Source organism: Phascolarctos cinereus, unplaced genomic scaffold, assembly GCF_003287225.1.
Source record: "Phascolarctos cinereus isolate Bilbo 61053 unplaced genomic scaffold, phaCin_HiC Scaffold_5;HRSCAF=322, whole genome shotgun sequence".
Lineage (NCBI taxonomy): Eukaryota > Metazoa > Chordata > Mammalia > Diprotodontia > Phascolarctidae > Phascolarctos > Phascolarctos cinereus.
In genome coordinates, this window is record NW_027555958.1 from 98,363,913 (window position 1) to 98,391,595 (window position 27,683).

The following is a 27,683-nucleotide window of genomic DNA, read 5'->3' on the forward strand; positions in this document are numbered from 1 at the left end:
GTACCTTTATTTCCACTGAGTTACATTTTCCAAAGTGTTTCCATGTACATTATCTCACTTGGTCCCACCGCAACCATGTACATAAATAGGGCATTCCTTTCCTTTCTTTCCTTTACAGATGAGGAAACTGAGGCATAAAGAAGTTAAGAGAATTGAGATGGAACTTATGTTTAGAACAGACAGTTGAAAGCTATTCTTTGCTTAGAGGGAACAGATTTGACAAAATGGGAGGAAAAAGTGAAATGTATGCTAAGGTGATGGAGAAAGAAATGGCAAATTACTCCAGCAACTTTGCCAAGAAAACCTCATATGGGGTCACCAGGGGTCTGATATGATTGAACAACAACAACAAATGCTAAATTGAATGAATTTGAGGCACAGAAGCAAAATGGAAAACATTGGATTGAGGACAAATAAGGGAAAAAGAAATCATACAATGTTGGGAGTACACTACAAATGATCCAAACCAATTAGAGAATCATAAATTCAGAACCAGAAAGGACCTTGGAGGTTAATTTAGTTGATCATCTCATGGTCATGCCATTCATATTCCTTGGTTGTGGCTTTAAAAAGAATGCTGTATAAATATGCAAAAGGATGTTTTCACTTTTCCTAACTTCCTTTAAAAGTTTGATTTTTCTTCTGGACTCATCCCTGAATCCCAGTGGCAGAACTAGAATCTGAACCTGGGTCTTGTGACTTCAGATCTAGTATCTTCCTATCATGCCACATTATTTTCTTCAGGAGGTGAATAAAGCTTTACTAGGACTGATCATAAGGTCGGTGTCTGGATATCTACTGTCAGTCTTACTAATAAAAGCAGGGTATCTGATTAGTTATTTCCTTTCCTTGCTGATAGTTTCATTTCTTGCAAATGAATTCATTTCTTGCAAATGATTCTAGAGAAAAGCAATTAAGAGAACTGTTTGATTGGATTTAATTCTGATTAAGGAGGAGAAACTGGTCAGTGAAGAAAAGTGGGAAACTTAGGTGGGGGAGATGACCCAATCATCTTAGAGTGTGCAATTTGGAAAGAAGTCAGTTATGCAAAAACATTTATTAAGTGATTATTGTATACTAGACTGTGTGACAGGCATTTAGGAGGTACAGTAGATACATATGAAGAAATATGGTCTAGCTGATAGTTACAGTTAGTTGCCTCCTGAAGCTGGTAGAATATCCATACACAAAGATGGTTAATTATTGAATAGGTTGATGTTGGAACTGGAGGAAATCTCTATTGGCAGGCTTTGTTATTTGTATTTTTCTGTTCAACATTTTTCCAACAACTTGAATGAGGATCTAGAAGGTGTGCTTATTAAATTTTCTGATTAAAATATCTGAGCTAACTAAAAAAAACCCTCCAAGAACAAAAACAATGTAGTTATGTTAATGGATGACAGAACCAGTATTCAAAATTATCTCAGCAGGCAAAAATGACGGTGATATTGTATGGGTATGAGTCATAGAATCACATTCTCTGAAAAATTAAAGTTGAGTCACCCAAAGTGCAGTAGGAAGGTTCAAGGTGGGGATGAATGGGTCATGATATAATACTACCCAAGAACTGATCAAGAGATGCAGCATACACAGGGCAGCTAGGTGGTGTAGTGGATGGAGCACTGGCCCTGGATTCAGGAGGACCTGAGTTCAAATATGACCTCAGACACATAACACTTACTAGCTGCGACCCTGGGCAAGTCATTAACTCCATTGCCTAGCCAAAAAAAAAAAATTTAAAAATAAAAAAGAGATGCCTCATACAGGAAGCGATAAGAGAGGTGTATGACCATGAGCATGTGATGAGAGCAAGGAAAAACCAATGGACAATGCATTGGGAGGGAGGTGAGATTAGATGACTTAAGACCAATAGGGTCATAGATGAAGACATGGAAGAGATATTGGAGGCCATCTAGTATATCCCCCTTATTTTATAGATAAGGAAACTGAGGGCCAGAGAATTTAAGTGATTTACCCAGAGTCAAACAGGTGATAATTAGCAGAGTCTATATTCCAGTTCTAGGACTCAAAACCTAGAATTCTTTCCAGTACTGTGCTTCCAACTCCAACACTGAAATGAAATAAACTCCTTCTTGAAGTTCCAGATTTCTCCTCGTTGAAGACCTTCAACAATAGGCTGGGATGGTCACTTGTCAATAACATTGTAGTGGCAGTTCTCGATCAGGTGCAGTTTGGGGCCAGTTGCTCTCTGGTGTTCCTTTCATTTCTAAGATTCTCTTCACTCTTTCAGAACAAATTATATTATTTAGTGCACTTGATCAGGACCTTTTAAAAGTCTTATTATGGCTGAAAAGAGTCAACATATTCATAACATTGCTAAAACCACAATCTAATGGATTGTTAGGATTGGAATCTATCTAAGCACAATCTATCTAATCTAATGATCTCATTTTGAATATGTGAAAACTACCACTAGGAGAGATAAATGTAACTTGTCCTAGGTCGTGCTGTGAGTTAGTGACTGAGTTGACTCAGTTCTCTTGACAGCTCCATTCTCTTTGTACTATACCGTACTGCCTCAGTGAATTTATTCATCCATAGAATCTGGATCTGGATTTGTCATTGTTTTGACATTGCTCTTAAAAGATTTTAAGGTATTCATGATATTCTTCAGCTCCCATTTACCTCACCAACACAACAACACTGATTTTGTGATAACTATATATACCTGGAAAACAGTTGAGCAACTTCTTGTATCCTTTTGTTCTTAAAAACTGTTATTAGAATTCTTTAGGATAAGATATACATTAGTAAAGGGATACTTTAATTATGAAAGGAAAACACAGACTCACTTCAAAAAACATGAGACACAACAGGAATTTGAGAAATTACCTATTCAATCTCATTGCTGTAATTTTCTTACCTTAGGTCCAGCACCTCCTAGACTTAATCTCGTCATGGAGAAATGCCACACTGAAATGCCAATACTGAAAGTTGCAGGATTTTAGCATTTTAGATTAGAGTTCAACAGTAATTACTGAAATAAAATTCTTAATGAAATAAAATTTTTGAGGAAGGAATTCACTCACTTCCTTTAATTAAATCAGTGATCTGGATTAAAGTGGTCAGGGAAAGCTTCACAGAGTCTTGAATTAAATATTGAAGATTGTATGCAATGTGGATGGTGGGGGGAGGTGAGTATTCTTGGTGAGGGTAACAGCATAAGTGAAAACACAGAGGTGGGGAAACATGAAACTTATTCAGGGGAATAAGTTGGGCGAAAGTTGGTTTTTCTCCTTTTCCTCCTGTCACAGATAATTTTCCACATTTTTTTCAGTACAGTAGGCTTACAATGTTATGTTGCTATTTAAGTAACAAAGCAGTGATAATAACAATAATGACATTAAATATAGTTACATCTTGTATTTCTGAAAAGTTGTACGTAAATCAAATGTTTGTAAATTGTTATTTTGAATGTACCAGGGAGTTTTTTTTTAAAGATGTCCTGTTTTTCATCCTTTTTGCAAACTGAAAGATTACATTCCAATTCAACTTTTAAGTCTAGAATTTCATGTATTGAGTTTACATAAAGCAGGGTGGGTTTTTAATATTTTTAATAATCAATATTGTGGCAACAAGAAGGGGTTATGAATCAATCGGTGAGTCAATCAACAAAACCTACTGTTGTTCCAGAGAAAGTACTAAATACTGGTCATACAAAGACAATAGTGAAAATAGAAGTTGTCCCCAAGGAGCAAAGAAAGTGTGTGTGTGTGTGTGTGTGTGTGTGTGTGTGTGTGTGTGCACGTGCATATATACATACATATATATATATATATATATATATAGGTACAGTAGGAAGGGAAGCATCATGCTTTTAAATGAGCTACTTTGTGAACTTCTTTTCTCTCTTTAGTAGGTAATTTCTCTTCCCCCCTCCCCCCGCCCCCAGCCTCTTTCCCCTTTTTTGATGCCTTGGCTTGTGTATGCAGGGATGTTTCGCTAATATGGTCCTGTTCATTTTAAAGCGGGTCATAAATCTGTAGGGGGAATGATGCCATACCCTTCCTTTCCAGCAATGTCACTGGCTGGCTAACTTGTCAAGTGCCACCAGGCTAGCCAGAGACAGTTTAAATTGGTTGTTATATCCAGCTAGTGAATGTGATTCTTTCTGACAGTTCAGGCAATCATTGACACCAATGGAGGAATGCTGAAGGATGCTATACATATCCTGCTGTCCTCTCTTCCTTTTCCCTTCTGCTTGTTAGACACAGGAAGAAGGTTGCTGGCCCCAGACTGGGGATGTAAAGCCCTGAAATGGCAAAGCACAGGCAGACATTTCTGAATTCTCAGACTGCTGATGGTGACTCCATCACTACTGGTAGGTACCTAGGGGGAAACAAGAAAAATGGAAGACAGAATACCTGCTTGTCCTCCAGTAGCTTACCATCTAATTAATTGAGGAGACAAAAGACAAACATAAAGCTACTAGAGAATTCAGGGAGACATAGAATTAAGTGCTAATAGGAGAAGGGGTCCTTGAAATTAGAATGTGAGCTCCCTAAGGGCAGGGGTGTCCCCCCCCCCACTACTCCAGTCTTTGTATTCTCAATGTTAGCACAGTGCATGGTATATAGTAAGTACTTAAGTGATAGTTGACTGACAGACAGGAGGAGATGCCATTTCTAAAGAAGTTGTTGCTTAAGTGGAAGTGGGTAAAGGTATAGGCTGTGGCAAATGACTTATCCTTTCCATTTTACTTTTATTCCTCTGGGAAATGTTTACAATTTCATGACAAGTTAAAAGTATGTGATAACAATTCTTCTTAGCCTTACTGCTGAGTTAGCAAAAAAGGCAGAACTTAGACTGCAGAGTACTTAATAGTACGTGACAAAACTAGAAAGAACATATATAAAAATAAAGTTAGTGCAGTGATTTCACATTTCCCTGAAGTGTTTAGGACACATCTTTAGGAGATCAAATCTCAAAAGTCAGGAAATACAGAATCTAAACTGCTTAGAGTCCCATAATATAACCGATATGTCACATCTCATTTTCCTTAGATTAGACCCAAGGTGCCATTTCATAATAAAGTGTTTATGAAATGGGGAAAAGTAAATGCTACTGTGCAAACCATCTTTTTTCATTTATAGTAGATACATTGTTGAGTTGTGAGTCAGAAAGATCTGGTTTCAAAGCCTGCCTTTTATTTTTAGTGTTCTCTATGACCCTAGGCAAGTCACTTAAATGCTCTCTGCCTCAATGTTCTCTTTTTTAATTGAGGACAATAGCAGCTACCTCCCAGGGTTGTTGTGAAGATCAATGAGATAATATATTGCAAAGCACTTCGTAAACTTTAAAGAGTGATATAAATTCATTTACTATTACTGTCCTTGATCGCCAAAGCCTTTAATTGGAAATAAAAATTTTCTTTTAAAAACTTGTAACATATATTTTATTTTTCCCCAATTATATATTAAAGCAAAATTTTAACATTTTAAAAGTTTTGATTTCCAAATTTTATACCTCTCTCTCCTTCTCCTCCCTTCTCCCTCAATCAAATATAAGTTATACATATGCAATCATGTAAAACAGGAAATAATTTTCTGTATCAGAATTTTCTATTTTAAAGGTAGATCCTTAGAGGCAATGAGAAGTACTCATGAATATCTACATTTAATTTTGTTTTCTTTGTAATCATTATATGTATTTGGTCTCATTCTGGTACAGATTGTGGATTTAAATCTTTTCCCCTCCATTGAATGCTTATTATATTTGACTCAGAATATGTCTACATGGTACTGAGTGAGGGCCTTGGGAATAAGTAATTGTAAACTTTTATTATAAGTTAATGAATGATTATATAACCTGCATGTGAAAATCAGTCCTAGTAATGTATAGTTACAACTTGACTGTGGAGTCAGCTGAATTGAGAGATGCAAGACAAACATACACACCACAACTGGTGATTTTTGTGCCTGAATCACTCAAGTGAGTGTTATCCCTGTATTTTGACATCAGTTACAAAGGGGTATGACTGCATTTTAAATCATCTGCTTTTGAGCAATTATTAAACTTGGAAACTTCCCAGAATTACAGACTCAGAGTGGGAAGGGATCTCTGTCCCATATTGTCCAATCCATTCCCTGAAGAAGGAACCCTTTTACAAAATATGTTATGGATTAATGGTCACTTAGTGGTTATCTTGTAAACTTTCAAACAGTAATAACAACCAACCATAACAACCAAGAACATAAATAATAGGAGCCATTGATTACTTTAACAATGATTCCACTGTGATAAAAGGTTTGGCCTTGTCACAGTGTCTTGCACTCAGAAAATTCTCAGTAAATGCTAGTGTACAAAAAATAAATTAATAAATTACTCTAGAAAGTTTAATCTTAAGTAAGCACAAATCAGGTAGTTGGGTAGAATCCTTTCTGTTTTGTTCATAATGTTTCCTTTGAAAAGAGTGAGCCTTGAATCTGGACAATGTTCTGGCAATTAGCTGTGATGTCTCTTTGGAAATCATTGTTGTACAACAACATCTCCTATCTGTCATTCCCCAAGTACAAACCCACAAGTGAGACTTCCTTCAGACTGACACTGAGTACATTGGTTCTACTTCCTGTTTTGAGAAGTAAAATATAGCTGACATTCACTGAAATTCTTAGGATCTGAACAAATTCAGTTTTAAGGTCCTTGGAGTATAATAATAGCTAACATTTATATAGTGCACTACAGTTTTCAGAGCACTTTTCGTATGTTATCTCCTATATATCTCACAATAACCCTGATGCTATTATCATTCCAACTTTACAGATAAGTAAACTGAGACTGAGTAGAGTTCAGTGACTTGTAATGGGTCACACAACTAGTGAGTGTCTGAAGCAGGATTGAAACTCAGGTCTTCCTGATTTCAAGTACAATACTATGTCTACTGCACCGCCTGATTACCTAGAAATATAATATAAAACTGAAAGAAATGGATGTTCTTTGATTTTCAACTTATAAAGCCTATTGAAGATGGTGGGAGGGGTATCGTGGGAAGTTACAACCAGTTTAAGAAGTTCTTTGGATTATATACAAGCTCGGATTAGAAAGATCACTAGCAGTGCAGATCAAAGTTTAAGGCTTCTGAAAAAAAATAAATAAAAGGTCATATTTATTTAAGAAATTAATTTTTAATCCTGATTCCTGACTGGAAGACCTAGGTTGAAGTCTCACTTCTGGTCCTTTCTGGATTTGTAACCCTGATCAAGTCACTAAATTGATAGGTGTGGTGACTTATAGTCAACTTTATAAAACTATATGATGCAGAGAAGGTACCAATCTATATTGGTAGAGGTTTTCTTCATTGAGAATTCCTTATAATTCTCAATGGAATGATAGGTATGGTAAAAAAAGTACAATTTCCCTAATGCAAATGTCTGTTCTCTTTCCCCCGTTGATTTCAATGTCCAGCTCAAGATCCATTTTCAGTGTCTGTTTGAGAAAAATGGCTGTGCAATGGGTGAGAGCATTGAACTTGGGAGTTAGAAAGTTTAGTTCACTGCTGTATCTGACTCTTGGTGACCTCATTTGAGGTCTTGGCGGATACTGGAATGGTTTGCCATTTCCTTCTCCAACTCTTTTACAGATGAGGAAACTGAGGCAAACAGGGTTAAGTGACTTGCCCAGGGTCACACAGCTAATAAGTACCGTAGGCCACATTTGAACTCAGGAAAATGAGTCTTCCTCATTCCAGGCTCTGCATTCTATCTACTCTGCTACCCTGAGTTCAAATTCTACCTCACACATTTTATTAGCTGTATAACTTTGGGGCAAGTCACTTTACCTCTTTTAGCTTTGGTTTCTTCATCTTTAAAATGTGGATAATAATAGTATCTACCTCACAGAGTTGTGGTGAGGATTAAATGGATTAACATATATATAGTGCTTTGTAAGCTCTAAAGTGCTGTATAAATGCTAGCTATTATTACTATGGACTAATTCAATAGGATAACCATTCAACTGCAAGTCACAATATGGTTAATATCCATTCTTCATCTACTTCATTTTTCTTGAGTAGATTAATAGATCAATCAGTTTCAAGTGTCTGTGAATCTAATTGAGGAAGTCCTTTAGTATTCTGGGACTTTATTCAATTTATTGATTCTACAAATACTTTTAAGTGCCAACTATATGCAAAGCACAGTATTAGGCTCAAATACATAATGCTCAAATGAATTTGTGAGCTCATCATTATAGCCTTCAACGATAATCAATCTATCCAGGCCTGATCATCCTGTGTTATTCTCATCCATATCATCCTATCAATTTGCTGCCAGGGACTAGAGTGGTGGGGTGACCCAATGTACTAGCCTTCTTTGAGTTTTTCTGACATAGAAAGAACTGTTGATAAGTTGCTTGACATATTTCTTTTCTTTTTTGCTCATGTGTTTCTTTGACATCATCTGTATCACTTCTTAATTCATTGTATGTAATGTGTCCAGACTGTTTATGCTTACCACGTGCCTCCCAATTTTGTTTTAAGTGCTCTGCAGCCTCATTCAGAGAATGTAATATTTTTCAACTCATAGGCATGTAACATTACTGAAAGATTAGGATGAAAATGATTGACACTTATTTCAAGGAGAGATTTGAGATCATTAAAAACATGGTACAATTTCCTGAGGGCAATCTCACCTCTCTTCTTCCTGATCAGTTATGGATGGACCAATCATGTTGTCCATTTTCTGTGTCTGTTTAAGATGTGCATACTGATGAATTCTATAGATTGTCTGCCTAATGGATTATCATAGTCTGAATAATAGACATTCCTTATCCACTTGTTTTTTTCTGTGTGGATTGTTAGGTCAAACCTGTTAAATGGTTATGAATCTCGTTTAGAAAGTTCTGAATTTTTTTTTCTGAATTGTTTTGAGGATTACCATAATTAGCATAATGTCATCTGTAGAAAAAATCATCTTGGATTATATATCAGTTTTCTTCACATCAATGGTATCCCTTTAATGATCATGTATATTTAGTGAACAATTGCTACAATGTCTAGAGAGTGTCAGACAAGGTTATCTCTGTTGCACTTTTCGTGGAATCTTGTATAATTTTGTCATGTGCATAGGAGACACCTTGCTAGAGGTGATACTTTAAGAAGGTATTTTTCTGGACCCAAACAAATGTTCTTTTTAATAATAGAAAACAATTAGCATAGTGAGATCCTTTATTTTTTACATCTTTGAAGTAATAATATACTGTAAGATATAGTCTCTATAAAATACAACTTGTAAGAGTCTTTTGATAACTTTCTCACATCTTTATAAAGGGTGCCCTGATGGCTGAATAGTTGTTCTATTTATTGCTATCTTATTAGTCCTCATCCTTCTTGCATTCTTTTTTATTTTTATATTTAATTTTATTTTTTTTCTGAAATTTAAAAATGCCAAATAAGTGGAACATTTCTGTATACATTGCAGAATTGTAGAGCTTACCTTTCTTTTAAAGTACATAATAAATTCAATACAAAACTTTGAAAACTGTCCTATTGTGATTACTTTTGGTTTTCCTCTTTTTTGTTGTTGTTGGAGATAGTGTATGGGAAATACTCTATTGCAGTATTCCTCTCCTTTTAACTTACCTCCCAAATTGAAAAACAAACAAACAAACCTTTGTAATAGACATGCATAGTCATGCCAAATGAATTCTGACAAGCAGTGTCCAAAAATGTATGTCATATTCTGCATTCTGAGTCTAACATCCCTTTGTCAGGAGTTTGGTAGCATGTTTTTTCATCTATTCTCTGGATTCATAGTTGGTCATTTCATTGGTCAGAGTTCTTAAGTCTCTCAAAATTATTTTTCTTTGTAAAGTTGTTTTTATTCATTGTTCTGCTCGCTTCTCTCTATATCTATTCACATAAATCATTCCAAATCTCTCTGAAACTGTTCCTTTTTGTAATTTTTTATGGTGTAACAATATTTGGTTACATTACTATACTATCATTTGTTCATCCTTTTCCTAGTTGATAAGCTCCTCCTTTAGTTTCCAGTTCTTTGCTACTAACAAAAGGGTCAGGTATAAATATTTTGTACAGCTGTGTCCTTTTTCTTGTTCTTTGATCATTTTAGGGTATGGGCCTAGGAGTGGTGTTGTTGGGTCAAAAGGTATGCACAGTTCAATGCCTACTTGACTTCCCTGTGACTTCTGACTTCATTAAATACCCTCTCCTTCTAAATACACTTTCCTCTCTCAGTTTCCGTGATACTAATCTGTCATGGTTCTCTTTTTATCTCTGTGACTAATCCTTCAAAGTTTTCCTTGCATAATTATCATCAGTCCTCCCAACCCCCTACCCCTTTGAGCGGTTATATCACTGGGCTCTCCCCCAAGGACTCTCCTCTTCTCTCTATCTCTTTGGAATTTCTTTAGTGCCCATGAATTTAATTATCGTCTTTGTGAAGATGACATCCAAATCTATATATTAGCCCTTATAACTTTCATGTTCTCTTTTAGAAGAAAAGTTTTGAGTTCAATCACAATCACTTTGAGACGTTAGTCAGTAAAATTCAGAGGCATATGGGGTATTCAGGGAAGACTAGCGCCTCTGGTGTGAGGGCTTCTGGGGCCCCTTTCAGGGCCACCCACTTGTGGTGGCGCCCAGGTTGTAGCATGTGCAGTGGTCATGGGCAGATGGGCTAAAGTAGGTTGAGGGTAACCAACAGGCCTGAAACCTGTCAGTGAATTAGGGGGATGTCTACCCCAAGCATGTGAAGATTTTCCTTGAGGGGAATGGGCAGCTGAAAACAATTTGCTCCAATGGCTATGAAGGTAGCTAAAGCAGGCACTATGGAATGCTTAAAGGTTGGTCAGGCATCCAAGATGCCGAGGTCATCCACTGCATCTTGGGCTATTACCAGTTGTGTTGATTTTCAATGACTCAGGAAGAGAGAGTTAGGCTGATGATTTTATGCAACTCTGCCTCACTTAAATTTAATTCATTGCAAATCAAGACATCACTTGTGATGTCATTGATACTCTTCAAAAAATAAAGGATGAGCAAATAAAATTTGTAATATATAGGCAGAATTTGGGCTTTCTGCCTAAATGTATATTTCTTTCTAGTTCTGGTTAATCCTTGGCTAATTTTTGGTTGCAGAAACATTTAGGGTACTGGAAATGTTTACGTAATGAACTAGCAGATTGTATCATCGTATCTGTAGATAGAAATTCGCTGGGAGGGAAAGTTGGAGAAAGTAGATTCTTTTTCTTGGGAACTCTCTCAGTCTTTGAGTAGGCAGCTTGGGTCTTTTGCCCTGAGATGCCTGAGTTGATCTTCCTTGATATCATCCTTTTCTGCCACAGCTCAGTCCTATCAACTTTCTCCTTTCACTGATTGCCCCAGGACTGCTGGGGTTTTGTTTTGTTTTGTTTTGCCTCAGCTCTCTATAGAGTGGCTCCTTCTTCTCCTCTTCCAACCCTCAGAATCCCAGTCTGGTTCTAAGACAGCACTTTCTTTTTATACAAATTCCTGAGGGGGTAACCAAGTCTATCAAGTCATGGAACTGATTGATTCCAAAGGGTGGATTGGTCTTGTTCACATCGACTGTTTAATTCAAGAAGTATTCTTTTTTTTTTTTTTAATTTTTCTTCCCCTTCCTCCCCAACTCCCTCCCCAAGACTGCATGCAATCTGATACAGGCTATACGTATACATTCCTATTAAACATATTTTCACATTAGTGATGTTGTAAATAAGAATTAGAATCAATAGGAGGAACCACCAGAAAGAGGAAACAAAACACAACAGAAGAAAAAAATAGCAAATAGTACGCTTCGATCTGCATTCAAACTCCGTAGTTCTTTCTTCTTTGTGGATAGCATTTTCCATCACGAGGCCTTTGGAGGTGTCTCAGATGCTTGTATTGCTGGAAGGGTCAAGTTTATCGATATTAGTCATCACACAATGTGGCTGTTATTGTGTACAACATTCTCTTGGTTCAGCTCACTTCACTCAGCATCAGTCCATACAAGTCTTTCCAGGTTTTTCTGAAATCATCCTGTTCATCATTTCTTACAGCACAATAGTATTATATTACATTCATGTACCACAACTTGTTCAGCCATTCCCCAACTGATGGCTATCCTCTCAATTTCCAATTCTTTGCCACCAGAAAAAGAACCGCTATGAATATTTTTCTACGTGTGGGTCCTTTTCCCATTTGTATGCTCTCTCTTGGATATAGCCTCAAGAAGTATTCTTATTTAATAAAGGTAATCACTCATAAGTGAGGGAGATAATTAATTGAGTCCCACCCTTACATATATATCCTTTACTTGTCTGTGGATATGCTCTATCCCCACACTAAAACGTGAGATCCTTGAAAGTAAGTAATGTTTCACTTTTGTACTCCTAGCTCCTAGAGTAGTGCCTTGTATATAATAGGCACTTAATAAATGCTTGATGATAGGTTATTAAATTATTCTCAAAAAAGTTTATATAGATGAGAAAGTAGGCATACCTTTTCACTCCCTTTTCTTTTGGCAGTAATAAGGTCTGCAATTCCCCCACCCCCACCCCTTTAGGATTTTTCCATCTCTCAGGTACCCTGCCCATTAATGCCTTACTGTCTTCAAAATTGTGTCACTCCCGTCACAGATCTCCTCTGTGTATACATGACCTAGTTCAGATGCTTTTCCCATTTCAGTTTTTTTTTCCAGAGCTATTTCCACTTCCTACCTAAACACACCTGGGATAGTGATGCATGTTGGTTTTGTTGTCCAAGGGTGAAAAGAGTTTGTTACAAAAATCTTAACTGATAGTTTACACCTTTCTTTGGTTCATTATTCACCTTCCCATTTTATCCTCAAATGCCTGATGGATGGCATTACTTACTTTGGACTGTTGCCAAGCTACCTTTAAACTTTTCCCTCCGTGGTTTCTATTTTCTGTTCTATGAGGTAATGCTGCTCATAATCTTTGACCATCCATCTTTGTAAGAGATTTAGTCTAAACTGATATCGTGCTTGGTCTTCATATTTCTTTGTTGTCAAAGAAATCAACTAAGTCAGGCACGAGGACTAGGGATATGAAGATAAAAACAACACAGTTCCTGCTGTCAAGGGACTTACTGTCATTATGATGTTATCTATCCCCAAACAAGAGTACTTGGAATGATGAACCATATCAACTATAAATCACTCTTTTCTTTGAATTCTGCACCAGACAGTTGAGTTCTGGTCTTACACCAAAAGGCAAAAAGATGGTCCCTGTCTTCAAGGAGCTCATATTCTCTCTCTCTCTCTTTTTTTTGTCATTTAAAAAAATATATTTATTTATTTTTAGTTTTCAACATTAACTTCTATGAGATTTTGAATTCTAAATTTTCTCCCCATCTCTTCCCTCCCCCCACCCCAAGATGATATAGGCTCTGATATAGTCTCTGCATATACATTCGTATTGAACCTATTTTCACCTGAGTCATGTTGTAAAGAAGAATTAGAACCAATGGGAGAAACCATAAGAAAGAAGAAACAAACAAACAAAAAGAAAGAGAGATCAAATAATGTGCTTTGATCTGCATTCAGACTCCATAGTTCTTTTTCTGAATGTGGACAGCATTTTCGATCATGAATACTTTGGAGTTGTCTTGGATCCTTGCATTGCTGAGAGGAGATGAACCTGTTAGTCATCGCACATTGTGGCTGTTACTGTGTACAATGTTCTCCAGGTTCTGCTCACTTTACTCAGCATCAGTTCATTTAAGTCTTTCCAGATTTTTCTGAAGTCTGCCTGCTCATCATTTAAAAATTTTTTTTTGGTGATGCAATTGGGGTTAAGTGACTTGCCCAGGGTCAAACAGCTAGTAACTGTCAAGTGTCTAGTCTGAGGCTGGATTTGAACTCAAGTCCTCCTGACTCCAGTGGATAGCCAGTGCTGTATCCACTGTACCACCTAGCTGCCCCATGCTCATCATTTCTTATAGCACAATAGTATTCCATTACATTCATATACCACAGCTCATTCAGCCATTCCCCAATTGATGGACATTTCCTCAATTTCCAATTCTTTGCCACCACAAAAAGAGGTGCTATAAATATTTTTGTGCATGTGGGTCCTCTTTCCCACTTGTATGATGTCTTTGGAATAGAGAACTAGAAGTGGTATTTCTGGGTCAAAGGGAATGCACATTTTTGTAACCCTTTGGGCATGGTTCCAAATTGTTCTCCAGAATGGTTGGATCAGTTCACAACTCCACCAACAATGCATCAGTGTTCCAATTTCCCCATATCTTCAAGGAGCTCATATTCTAATGGGAGGTGACAAAATGCAAAAATTTGTGCTTTCAAGTTATGTACAGTGTAAGTGTAAGTCTTTATATCCCCAGTCTTTGGCACATATAGTGGAAATAGTAGGTATTTGATAAATACTTGTTGATTAAACAAATGGCTTAACTGATTGAAGGTCAATTTTCAGGAAGTTAGTAAAAGAATTGGAAAATGTATTTTGAGATTAAAGAAAAAATAAGAGTAATTTATCAATTGCCCAGAAGCTTTATATCTGTCTATTATGAAAACTTTCTTCAAGAAGATGTAAGACACCAAACATAGAAGCATCATACATCACAAAGAATAAAATTTACTGTAATTCAACTTCAGAAAATTACTGGTTTCTAATGTGGGATTCCACCTTCCCGCAGTCAGATTATTGATTAATTAGAGCAAAAGTCAAGAGCAAAACCAAATTAGAAGAAAGTATAAAGCTGAGAAGATATTGCATGAAATTGTAACAGCTCCAACCTGACCTATTTAAACAAGCTACTGGCTCTGATAGAAGGAAAATGGATGTGGATTCTGATTATCTCCATTTCTTAGAATACTTATCCAATACGAAGGAACTACTTCATCAAGAAGGCCAAAAGGACTCAGAGGAAACTTGGTCTCTTTGCCAAGGGAAGAGATAAATGCTGAGACCAGTACTGGTTTAGCTAATTTGCAATGCATTATGGAGAGCAATGGAAGTTTATGAACAGTATTACAATAGTTTCACCAAATAGTCAAAAGCAGTAGAAGGGAAAATAAATCCATAGAAAGCTTAGTGTGAGACCCAGATAGGCCATATTACCCCCAAATGAAACTGAGAAAAGGATAGTAAGTATCCATTGTAACAGCACAGATTTGCTAGTGTTTTATAAAATGACTTATTCTCATCGTTGACGACAATGGAACCGCCGCTTTTTAACGCAACACCTCAGTATCCCATGTGCTATTCAAAGCAGTAGAAATAGCATTAAGAAAATGAATTTTGGAGGAGTTGATATCTCTGGGTGAAACACATACAGAAGAATACCATGTTGGAGGTGACACAATTTTAGAAGAATGCAGGAATCTGTTTTAAATATCTTATAAGTTATCCAAAAAATGAAAAAAAGAATCATAGATGGTATTATTACTGAGAAAATGGAAACCCAGGAGGCATTGGCAACTAATAACTCATGCCTACTTTATCATCTTAATAAAAATCTTTAATTGAATAGTCTATGTATGTAGTAAAGGTGTCTATGGTGAAAATATAAGAAAACAAGGTAGACTTTCATGGTTAATATTCTACCATAGACCACCTCTTCTCAGTTATGCAATGTATTAAGTGTTACAGAGAATACAAGATTCTACCATGCATATCGGGCATCATATTGTTAATTGTCCCTAAATGACTGACATCAACTGTACCAAAATTATGATGAGTATAGGATTGGGAAGTGTAAGAATGCGGTGTGATTTTTCCTTTGTATACTGAGAGATACTTTGTGCCTAGTAGGCCCTTAATATTTGTTGAATAAACAACTGAATGATTCCCCACCCCCACCCCCCACTGGCCTATTGTGCCATTGCTCTTAAACTTCTCCCCTGAAAGCCAAAACCTTTCTTTTTAGCCTCCTTTCTATCCTGAGTTCTACTTGCCCAGAAGCCTGTTCTCAGCTAGGTTTAATTTACTTGCTTTACAGGGTTGTTGTGAAGAAAACCCTCAGTAAACCTTAAAGTTCTGTTATTATTAATTAATCTAATGAATTTATCTGGGGCCCAAGTTTTAATGAGTGCTAATCATTTCCTGTGTTACTCCTGTAGTCCTGTAACTTATTTGCATCTTAATGGAGGACTCCTGGAGACAATTAATATAAAGCATCAGTTCTCAAATTTTTTGATCTAAGAACCCTTTTACACTCTCAAAAACTGAAGACCTATTGTTTATTTGTGTTATTTCTATTGATGTTTACTATGTTAGCATCAAAATTGATAAAATTTTAAATTTCATTTTTAATTCATTTAAGTATAACAATAGACTCATTACTACATGTTTACATAGATAACAATTTTTTAAATGAAAATTACTATGTTTTCCAAAACAAAAAAATTTAGTGAGAAGAGTGGCATTGTTTTACATCTTTTTGCAAATCTCTTTGATGCTGATCTAATAGAAGACAGCTGGATTCTTATATCTGCTTCTATATTCAGTCTGTTGCAATGTGTTATTTTGGTTGAAGTATAAGAAGAAAATCTGGTCTCACATAGATATGTTATTGGGAAAGGAAGGATTATTTTAATAGCCTCTGTAGATAATTGTGCACATTTTTCTTTGATACTACACCCAACTCCAGGAGTGGTAGGTAGTTCCTTTAAAATTAGATGGTATATGGTTTCTGACATTTCTTAGTATTATAATGAAGCATTTTTTGACCTCATGGGCCTGCAAAAGGGTCTCCAGGACCCCTAAGGGTTCTAGGACTATACTTGGAGAACCACTGATCTAACAGAATTTCCCTAGTTGACTGATCAGTGGGGATGATATATTAATGGTAATGGGGATGGTGGTGGCTTTGAATTAGCCCCAGATCACGTGCTTGCTCAGTGAAGGTCTTATCCTGATAATAGTTCTCCCTACATACATATATCTCAGGGAATCCCTAAAAAGTAAGCAAATTCCTTTGTTGTTGCTTGTTTTCAAATGATTAGAATTGGATAGAGTGCTGTACTCGGAGTCATGAAGACCTGAGTTCAAATGTGGCCTTAGAAACTTACTAGCTTTATGGTTCTGGGCAAGTCACTTCTCTTCTGCTTGCCAAAGTTTCCTCATCTGTAAAATGGTGATGATTGTAGCATCAATGTCCCTGAGTTGTTGTAACGGTAAAATGAAATATTTGTAAAGTGTTTTGCAAACCTTGTTGTGCTAGATATTATAGCTACTTATCTAATTCAGAATTATTTCTTTGTGTTTAAACTTTACTAGCCTTAGAATAGAAATGCAATACATGAATATTAAAAAAAAATCTAGGAAAATAAAACCAAGCTGTTTATTTACATTATCATTGCTGAAAGAAATGTGAAACATACTTAAACTTTGAATTTCAGAAAAGGACTGAGTCTTAAGATATTTTTTAAAAGTTCGACATATTCACATCTATTATGCATTTTGTCATACACCTGATGCTTGTATAATACAAGAATACACAAAACAGTAAATACCATAAAAATTACATATGAGCTTCTCTCATTGATTCTTCAGTTTTTCAGATTTTTCTTTGGGCTATGCATATGCCACACTTGTTAATGTTAAAGGGCAAGCTATTACACGTATTGATTCCGTATCAGTAACACTGAGCAAACACAACTTTAGAAAGTGACAGTTTCTCAAAGATAGACAAATGAAGGACATTTGCTATAGAGAGAAGTTAGAGGAAAACAAGAAAGAGATTATTGGCTAAGGTAACTTTTGTGTTTTCTATATTTATAATAACTGAGATTTTAACAAATTGAATCATATGTATATGTATAATATAATTACATCTCTGATAAATTTGAAATGCAATAAACCTTGTCCATTTTCATATAGTATATATGTATTCATATAATACTTGAAATAATGTAATATGATAGAAGTAGACTGTGAATTTATCCTTTGTAGAATATATTTATAGTAGCCAGTCATGAGACATAAGAAGAATGTAAAAGGAAATAGGTTTCAGTTACAACAGAAGAGATTAAGTTTAAATATAAAGAAGACTTTCTGGATAGGAAAGTAGGATAAATACAGCTGTGTTACCAAGGAAGACTGGAATTTCCCTTTTTGGACGTTATTTACCTGATGTGATTTTATTGTAACCCTTTAAGATGTGGTTTCAATGACAATCATATAATTGCACGACCTGTCTTGTTACCCTTTAAATGTTTATTTAAATTACAATCAACACTTAGAAACTTTAAATAGTGAGAAGGGTTAAAATGTAAGACTTTTCATTTTCCCAGCTCAGGAGAAAATGAAGTCTTCATTATTCTAATATATATCCGTTTGCATATTTTCCTTTAAAGAACAGTATTACTCTCTTGACTCAAAAGTACTAGTGAGAAAACTGCTTGTGGGTGGAAACAGGAAACGCTAGTGATAAAAACAATGTAACATCTTTTTTTTCACGTTCAACTCTATGTACCTCAGTTCTAATTAGCCCATTTTCTGCTTCAGCTAGTAGCTATCTTTTATCTCCAAGTGAAGTGTTGTTATTGTATCTTGTTTTTGTTTGGTTGTTTTTGAAGATTCTATCCTGCACGTGAACACCACCACCTCCTCCCTCCCTTCTCATTTACAAATGTTACAACCTAATCAGAAATTTCCTTTTTTCTTTCCTTCCTGCGCTTCCTGTAGGTTCCCTTGCGTCAGAAGCCGAGGAAGAAAACTCAAGGTATTGCAATAAGAGCTTTCATTTGTCCCTTTATTATTTATCGTTATTATAATTTTGGACGTCTTTTTTGGGATCCGATTTTTTTTTTTTTGTCTGTCTGAGTATCGTGAGCCCGGGCTAGTTGGCAGGCAGCTTGACCCGTGGTTATTTTTCTGTCCCTTCTGAGAAATGACGACATGCTGCTCATTTGGATTAATCCCTTGTGGTATGTCAGTAGGGCTTGGAGATAGTGGAATTGAGAGCCTGGGAAGTAGCTTTCGCTTAAATGGGCATTAGCCCGCACACTTCTATTGCATAACTGCAGCTCTTGTGGCTCGCTGCATGCGGCTGTGTTGTGCAGTCTTTTGCCGGGTGGTCTACTACACTTTATTTTCTAATTTACACTGTCCAATGGCATTTTTAAGAATACTACTCATATGCTGAACATTATTCCTTCCTTCTTGTTTCGTTTGTTATACCTTTTATGTAGAAGCAATGCATTTTGCAAGCTAAGGCACCCGAGGAGGTGGCGATTTGTATTGATGAAATTTGTTCTCCAGGGAGCTCTGGGGTGCGTGATATAGCAACTTGGAGGCATTGGCTTTAAGTAATTGGTTATTTTAACAGGATCTTTCTCGGGCTTCCCTGAGCACAGAATAATAATTTCATTCTTGGTGTGAATGCTGTGTGCAGGTTTCTTCACAATGAGCCGGAGGAGGATATCCTGCAAAGATCTGGGACACGCTGACTTCCAGGGGTGGTTATACAAGAAAAAGGAAAAAGGCACCTTCCTCAGCAACAAATGGAGAAAGTTCTGGGTTGTGCTTAAGGGGGCATCTCTGTACTGGTACGGCAATCAGATGGTGAGTGCACTTTCTCCCTAAACCCCTGAGTTTTGCTACCTGAGAGCTGCTGCTGGTGTAGGGCATGGCTCCAGGGGAGTCCAAGGGCAGGCTCCACTCTAAGCAGAGGAAGTGATTCCTCAGTGGATTGACTGACACCTTGTAAAAGCCCTTTCTGCATCAGTAAAATAGTAAGAAAGGCAATCTCGTTTTATCCAGACAAAACCTCTCCACCTTGCTTTTGCCTTAAAACTCTAAGCCATTTGTGCATGGGGTTTCAGATTTCATCAGTTAATTCTGGAAACGATTTCCCTTATTTCAGATGAAAGATACTGAAGAATGATAAATAAAAAAAAAAGAAAGATAATGAAGAGCAAAGCTTCCCAGGGGTCTCTGCCTAATGGGTGCATGTCATGTATGCTGCAGATTGTTGATTTAATTAAGAGAAACTATTACAGCTTATACATTGCTTTTGCTTTCCTTTTCCTCCTCTTCTCTGTATTGTGAAACTTGCTATCAAGGATTGTTAACAGCTATTTCAGCTTTGTGTTTTGCACTGTTTGGGGTTTTGTCATAGATGGAAGACATTAAACTGTGCTATCCCCTTCTTGTAACTTACTGCTTTGCCTGTTCTTGATAAGGTGCTTGGGAATTCGGTCAGCCTTTAATGACTTAATTAAAATATTATGGCCTGCTTCACATAACAGATTTCAGTAGTATAGGGCCAGAAATAAGTAAATTTTAGAAGGCGTCAATGATATTTAGAATTTATATTTGTGTAGTATTTTGTTTTTCTCACTTCTTGCTAGGTTGTTAGTCTATTATTATTTCTATTTTATGGCTGAGAAAATTAAGGCTCAGAGTTTAGCTGGCATATGTATAGTTACATATGTAATATTAGAATTTAGAATTTAAACTAGGTCTCCTAACTTCAAGTGGTACAGTGGAAAGGTCTCTGGCGTTGACTTCAGAAGACCTGGATTTGAATTCTACCTCCGACAATTACTATCTTTGTGACTTTGGGCAAGTCACTTAACTTCCCTGGGCTTCACTTTCCTCTTTTGTGAAGTGGAGGGAGATTAGATTACATGGACTCTGAGGTCTTTTTTAGATCTATGATATTATAGCTCTAGGTCTAAGATTCTTTTCATCATGCTCCCTTAGAGGGAAGGCAGATCTCTGTCCATGAAATTCTGAGCATCTTACTCATATGCTATTAAATACATATATATATTAGCTACAAGTCCTGGTGTTTTGGAAGATAGCACCCATTATTAAAAAAAGCCCCCTTCTGTGCCAAATGTTAGGAATTAAAAAAAATACTCTAGGGATTGATTATGTCTACATTTATATGCATCTCTTAAGCTTCACAGTTTTGGAGCATAAAACTTTGTGCATGAGTTGATTGGATTTCCAACAAAATGCTATTTTTTGATTGTGGGCAAAATCTTGAGGTGACAAATTTAACTTATTAGGCACCTAAAAAGAATGTAATTTTAGGGGCAGCTAGGTGGTACAGTGGATAGAGCTCCAGCCTTGGAGTCAGGAGGAGTTGAGTTCAAATGTGGTCTCAGACACTTGATATTTACTAACTGTGTGACCCTGGGCAAGTCACTTAACCCCATTGCCCAGCCCCCCCCCCAAAAAAAAGCCAAAAAAAAAAAAAGAATGTAATTTTAGGATGTTATATTTAACTGGGTTAGTAAGTCACAGATAATAACAGTTTAAATTTGTAGGTATTTTAAGGCTTACAGTGTTTTCTTTAGCACAATCCTGTAAAATAAATATTTTACAGATGAGGAAACTGAGGCCAATAGAAGAAAAGTAATTTACTTACATTCACATAGCTAGTAAGTAGTCCAAGACTTGAATCTGGATCTAATCCCAAAGCTAATGATTTTTCTGTTATACAGTAGTGTCTCAGTCATTGATCTAGATTTTCCACATATGCAATAAATATATTTTTTTCAGGAGAGACTAGGAGGTTAGTGGGAAACTTTGCATTCTAACAAATATAATACCAAAAAGGTAGAGTGGCTTAGTGGATAGGGTACTAAACTTGGACACAGGAAGATCTATTTTCAAATCCCACCTCAGACACTTACTAGAAGTGTGACTTTGGGAAAATCGGTGCCTCAGTTTCCTTATATGTAAAATGAAAGAGTTAAATTTGATAGCCTCTAAGATCTTTTCTGTTTCTAAGTCAATGATAGTATGAAAAACCTTTTGCCTATTGCTGTAAATGTGTTTTGAGCCACAGAGATTAGAAATATGCCCTGACTGGTCCACCATTAACTCCTTTTGCTTTGATTTTTCCTTATGCAAAGTGTTGTATAATTGGGTAGCTATTGACTGTTTTATTTGTGTGTGGCTTCTCTTATAGAGTTGGTTACTTGGGCCATGGCTTTGAAAGAGCCTATAATTGAGGAAGAAAGTAAACTCACAGTTGTCCATATACCTCTCTCCTGTCCCTGATGTTACCCAAACTTCTTTCCACCTGGATGAACAACACTCAAGTTGCACAACATTAGCTTGAATAGTTATGATGACCAGTTTCAAAGAAAGAGAGATGCTGCTAGTACTTGTGTGGAGTTTATTACATTAAACTGGTCATATACAGAAAAGACACCTCCTCCTCTGACCCTACACTAGTTACTTTTTTCTCATGGAGGAAAAGAGTCACCAGTGAATCATTAGGTGACATTCATAATCTGACATCAAGTGTTAGTGTAAAATACAAAATGAGAAACACATGCCTTGGTTAAGATTACATTTATTTTTGGCCCCCAGTAGAATTCGGTTTTAGTAATGCTGTTGGTAGCTGTTCCTTTGATATCTCTGATCAAGTCATCAGACACCTTCTTTCCTGTTTCCTTTGAAATTCATTATTTTTTGCCTAGTGACATATTCTGTCACCCACTGGTTCATTTCTGGGTTGATTGGGAGAAATGAATCCTTCTTTCAGTTCAAGTTTAAGTAAAAGGGTTAAGGTCACCATGATTTTTCTCAGAAGTTTTATGTTTAAAAGCCAGAGCAGTGGAACTGAGGTCTTCCACAAAAGCCCCAATTTTCCCAATAATAAGCCCTGACAGAAAGTGGTACATGTAGCTTCTCTAGAGAGGTCTCTTAAAAATATGCTGTGCTTCATTCTCCCAAATCTCAATCTTAGACAGGTTCATTAGGATATGGCTTGAATTGGGCAGTGTTTTTTGGTATTCCAGATCCAAGATCTTTTTTTTTTCTTTTCTGCTTGCATAGTATGATTGCTTGGGGAAGTTCAAACATCTGGCATGGAAAACAGTCTCTTTAAAAAGGTTATGTTCATGGAATAATGGAAAGAGAGCAAGATTTGAAGTCAGAGGAGCTGAGTTTAAATATTGTCTCTACCACTTACTATCTGTGTGAACTTGGGTAATTGATTTTATATGTCTTGACTTTCATTCCCTCATCTGTAAAATGAAAGGGATTGAGGTGGGGGGGCAGTTAGATTAAGTGACTTATAAAACTGTAATTTTTTAGCATAAAAGAGAAAAACTAAACCAAACCAGCATTGCTAGGGTACCCCCCCCTTTTCTAAAAATAATATCCCATGAAAGTCCCAGATACAGATATTGACATGGGTTGGGTAAGAATGTTGCTTTTATAAAACTCTGCCTGATGCCTAGCACATGGGAATTTAAATGGTTAGACCAGGGATTCTCAAACTTTATGGTCTCAGGACCCATTTAAACTCTTCCCCCCCCCACCCCGACAGTGGGGTTAAGTGACTTGCCCAGGGTCACACAGCTAGTGAGTGTTATGTATCTGAGGTCACATTTGAACTCGGGTCTTCCTGACTCCAGAGCTGGTACTCTATCCACTGCCCCACCTAGACGCCCCTAAAATCTTTAAAATTTTTGAGAATCTCCCTGAAAGCTTTTATGTGGATCGTAATTGTTGATATGTTACTGTGTCATAAATTAAAACATCATGGTTACTATTGTGAAAATAATTTTGACCTTGTTGACCCCCTGAAAAGAATCTAAGGGACCTTGAGGTATTGCATGTTGAGAACTGCTGATTTAGATAATTTCTAAGTTCAAGGTTATCATGGACTTTCCAGAGTTTGAAAATAGCAGTTGCAACAGGGCCTACTCTCCTACCTCGTAGAACTAGGCAATGGAGATGAGTTTGAGACCATGAGAACAAGGATTTGGAGAGAAGGAAAAATGAAAATATCTAAATAAACTTATGTCATTCCCTTTCTCAAAAATTTTCAGTATATATTATAGAAAACTCCTTAATCTGTATTTTAAGGACTTTCACAATCTGACTTTTATATATAATATAATAGATATGATATATCTATAATATATCTATATATGTAATAGAAACCCCTTAATTTATATTTTAAGGACTTTTACAATCTGACTCCCACTTATCTTTCTTCTAGTAATTCATACTAGTACTCTTCACAAATTCTAAATTCTAGCCAAACTAAATTATCTTTTCTACACTATTCTCTAGGTTTGGACTACATTCTCTACTCATAGGCAACTCTCAGAATCCTTGTCTTCCCTCAAGGCTTAGCTATGGTGCCACTTCCTACAAGGAGCCTTCTCTGATTCTCCCATTTCTTGGTGCTTCTTCCTTACTTGATTTTTAGCATCTTATATTTATTTGTGTGTATTTTGTCCCCCTTACACCTCCAGGAACATCCTTGAGGGCAGGGACTGATTTTTTTTTTTTTAATCCTTAGCATCTAACTCAGTCCCTGGCAAATGGTATGTACTTAATAAATTTTAATTGAATTGAGTTGTTGAATTGTGAAAATAATTAATCATTCAACCAGCACTTATTGATCATCTGCTAAATGCCAGATTTGGTATTAGATACTAGGGATAGAAGGTACAGTTCAAGGAAGCCTTTGCTCTCAAGTAGTTTCTATTTTGCTGTGGGAAACAATATATTCACAGATAAGTAAATGCAGTTATGGACAGAATAAATTGAATGTAATTTGGAAAAGGAGGAAGGTTTCTTTTTTTTTTTTAACTAATGGTGAGAGTCAGAAGGAGCCTGTTAAAATAGGGCGGCCAGTCAGTCAACAAGCATTTATTAAGTGCTCACTAAATTCCAGACACTTGCTGGGAGCTGGCACCTGAGCCTAACCTTGAAGGGTGTTTTGGGTCACAAGAGGCAAATGTGAGGATGAGATAATATTAGGCATATGGACAACCTGTGCATCAGCAGAGTCAGGAGATAGAATGTTTTATAGAGAGAACAGTAAGTGGGTCAGTTTGGTTGGACCATAGAATGGGTAATGATAGGCGGAAGAGTAATGTTGAATCAATCTGGAAAGAAATGCCAAACAAAAAAATTTGTATTTTATCCTAGAAGCAATGGGGAGCCCCTGATGCTTCTTGAACAGGGGATATCCCAGTGATATTTGTGCTTCAGGGATATCAATTTGGTAAGAATATCAATCTCTGAGTAGAGAAGAGATTGAAGAGGGAAGAGACTGGAAGCAGGGAGACCAATTAGGAGGCTTACAATATCATAGTGAGAAGTGATGAGAATATGGACTGGGGTGGTTGTGAGGGGAATGGAGAGAAAGTGAGCTATGATAAGGATGTTGTGGAAGAAGAATTTGTGAATCTTGTTGATCAGTTGCATCAGAGAAGACACATATGCTGTGAAGCCAGGTGACTAGAAGAATGGTGATGCTATTAAGAAGAATAGGGAAATTAGGGGGAGGCGGAGATTTACGGGGAAAGGCAATGAGTATAATTTTGGATGGGATGAGTTTGAGATGTCTGTGGGTCCTCCAGATAGAGATGTTCACTAGGCAGCTGGAGATGTGGCACTAGAGTTCAGGAGAGACAAGAGGGCTGCTTAAGTAGAACTGGCATTGACATAGAGATGATGGTTGAATCCATGAGGCTCATGAGATAGTTCTTGTTCACTCATTTCAGACTCTTTGTGACTCCATTTGGGGTTTTCTTGGCAGAGATACTGGAGTGGTTTGGTATTTCTTTCTCCAGCTTATTTTACAGATGAGGAAACTGAGGCAAACAGGGTTAAGTGACTTGCCTGGAATCACACAGCTGTTGTGTCTGGGGCCAGATTTGAACTCAGGAAGATGAGACTTCCTGACTTCAGGCCTGGCATTCTATCCCCTGAGCCACTTCACTGCCCACTAGTGAGATTACCAGAGTGTAAAGAGAGAAGAGGAGAAAGTCCAGGATTGTGTTTTGGGGTATATCCACAATAGAGTGTGGAACATAGATAAAAATCTTACAAAGGAAACCAAGAAGGATTGGTGAGAGATGTAGGGAGAAACCATGGCAGAGCAGTGTCCCAAAAACCCAGAGATGAGAGTATCCAGAAAGAGTGGATGATCAATAGTATCATTTCTTGCAGAGGACAAGAAAGATGAGAATTCTAAAAGGTCATTCTGTTAGAGATTATTGGTGACCTTCGCACAATTTCAGTTGAGTGGTGGATATAAAAACCAGATTACAAGAAACTGAGAATTGAGTAGGAGGTGAGAATTATTATTTGCATCTCATACATGTTGCTTGCTCCTCTGTAACTTGAGTTCTTTATCTGGGGTTGCTTGAGCAGTCAGTGGATAAATTTCCATGGTCTCCAGGAACTTGGATGGGAAAAAATACTTTATTTTCAGTAACATTTTACTGAAATTCAGCATTTACTTCAGTCATTTAAAAACATTATTCTGAGGAGTCCATGGACTTCAAGAGAGTCCATGACATTAAAAAAATGTTAAGAACTTATGTTGTATAGGTCATTTTTTTTTCAGATAATAGAGAAGCCCAGAACAGGAGACAACACCTAGAATCTTCTTACAGTGAATGCGATTCATTCTCCCCCCCTCCCCCATCAAAGCTTTGTGCTTGGCCCTCTTCTTTCTTTATACTTTCATCCTGGGCAATGTTATATGCTTTTGTTATTTTAATTACCTTATCCTCTTGGATGATATTTGATGTAATCTCTTACCAGATCTATCTATCTACCTACCTATTTTTCTATCATCTACCTTTCTCTAAATATCTATATCTATATATATTTCTATCTTTCTTTCTGTCTATTTATCTCTCTTTCTATCATCTGTTTGCCTACCTATCTTTCTATCGTATTTCTATCTACCTACCTTTGTTTCATTTCATCATCTATGTATCTATGCATCTATGTATGTCTCTAGCTGTGTTCTCTCTCCTGAACTCCAGTTCTATATCACCAAATTCCTTTTAGACATTTCAAACTGGATGTCCTGTAAGCATCTCAGACTCACCATGTCTAAAACAAAACTCAACATCTTTCTTCCAAAAGCCACCCCGCTTCTGAACTTCTCTATTTTTGGGAAGGGCACCACAATCTTTCCAGCATCCAGGTTTTCAGTCTCTTCTTATCTTTGACTCCTCCTTCTCCTTCACTCTCCATATCTATTCAGTTGTCAAATATTGTCATTTCTACCTCCATGACATAGGTCTCATCTGTCCCCTTCTCACTGCTCGCATGGTCACAGCCTTAATTTAGACCCTAATCATTTCTTACCTGGACTATCATAATCCTTTGATCCTCACATCTTAATTTTTTCTCTTCTTCAATCCATTCCCTACATAATTGCAAAATGATTTTCCATAAGTGTAAGTGTGACCAGGTCAGACTTCATAAATAAATCTTTACTTCCTAACTCCTCTGTTTAGCTTTTTAAGCCCTTAGTAAGTTGATTCCAACTTACCTTTCCAACCTCATCATATCTTACTCCCCTTCCTGAACGCTCTAGCAATGCTAAACTGCCATCTCTTTTCTTCACATATAGCCCTCTCTCTTTTCCTTAGTTTTATACCGGTTGTAACACATGCTTGGCTTCATACTCCCTCTCCACTTCTGTATCATAAGGTCCCTAATTTCCCCCAATATTCAGCTCAAGCAACACCTAATACATCATTTTCCCTAGGCTATTGCCCTTCTTTTCTAAAATATCTTGTATTATTATTATTATTATTTATTATTATTACTTCTTCTGTATATACTTCTATGTATATATGTTGTCTCCCCAGATAGCACATAAGTTCCTTGAAGGCAGACAGCTAGATGATGCAGTGGATAGAGCACTGAGTCTGGAGTTAGGAAGACCTGAGTTGAAATCCAGTCTCAGGTACTTGTTAGCT

The 27,683-nt window shown here is 36.7% G+C and overlaps 1 protein-coding gene across 8 annotated transcripts in view; it reads left to right on the top strand.

Moving 5' to 3' along the window:
* IPCEF1 (interaction protein for cytohesin exchange factors 1) overlaps positions 1-27,683 on the top strand; it is a 219,643-nt gene that overhangs the window by 93,477 nt on the left and 98,483 nt on the right. For 6 of the 8 annotated variants that reach the window (XM_020986656.2, XM_020986647.2, XM_020986646.2 and 3 more), the window contains 2 exons: positions 18,652-18,688; positions 19,361-19,530. In XM_020986656.2, the coding sequence (XP_020842315.1) occupies positions 18,652-18,688; positions 19,361-19,530 (207 nt within the window). Of the gene's footprint in view, positions 1-18,651; positions 18,689-18,741; positions 18,894-18,953; positions 19,239-19,360; positions 19,531-27,683 lie in introns of those variants that run through there. The other 2 variants (XM_020986651.2, XM_020986654.2) reach the window with 2 other exon arrangements.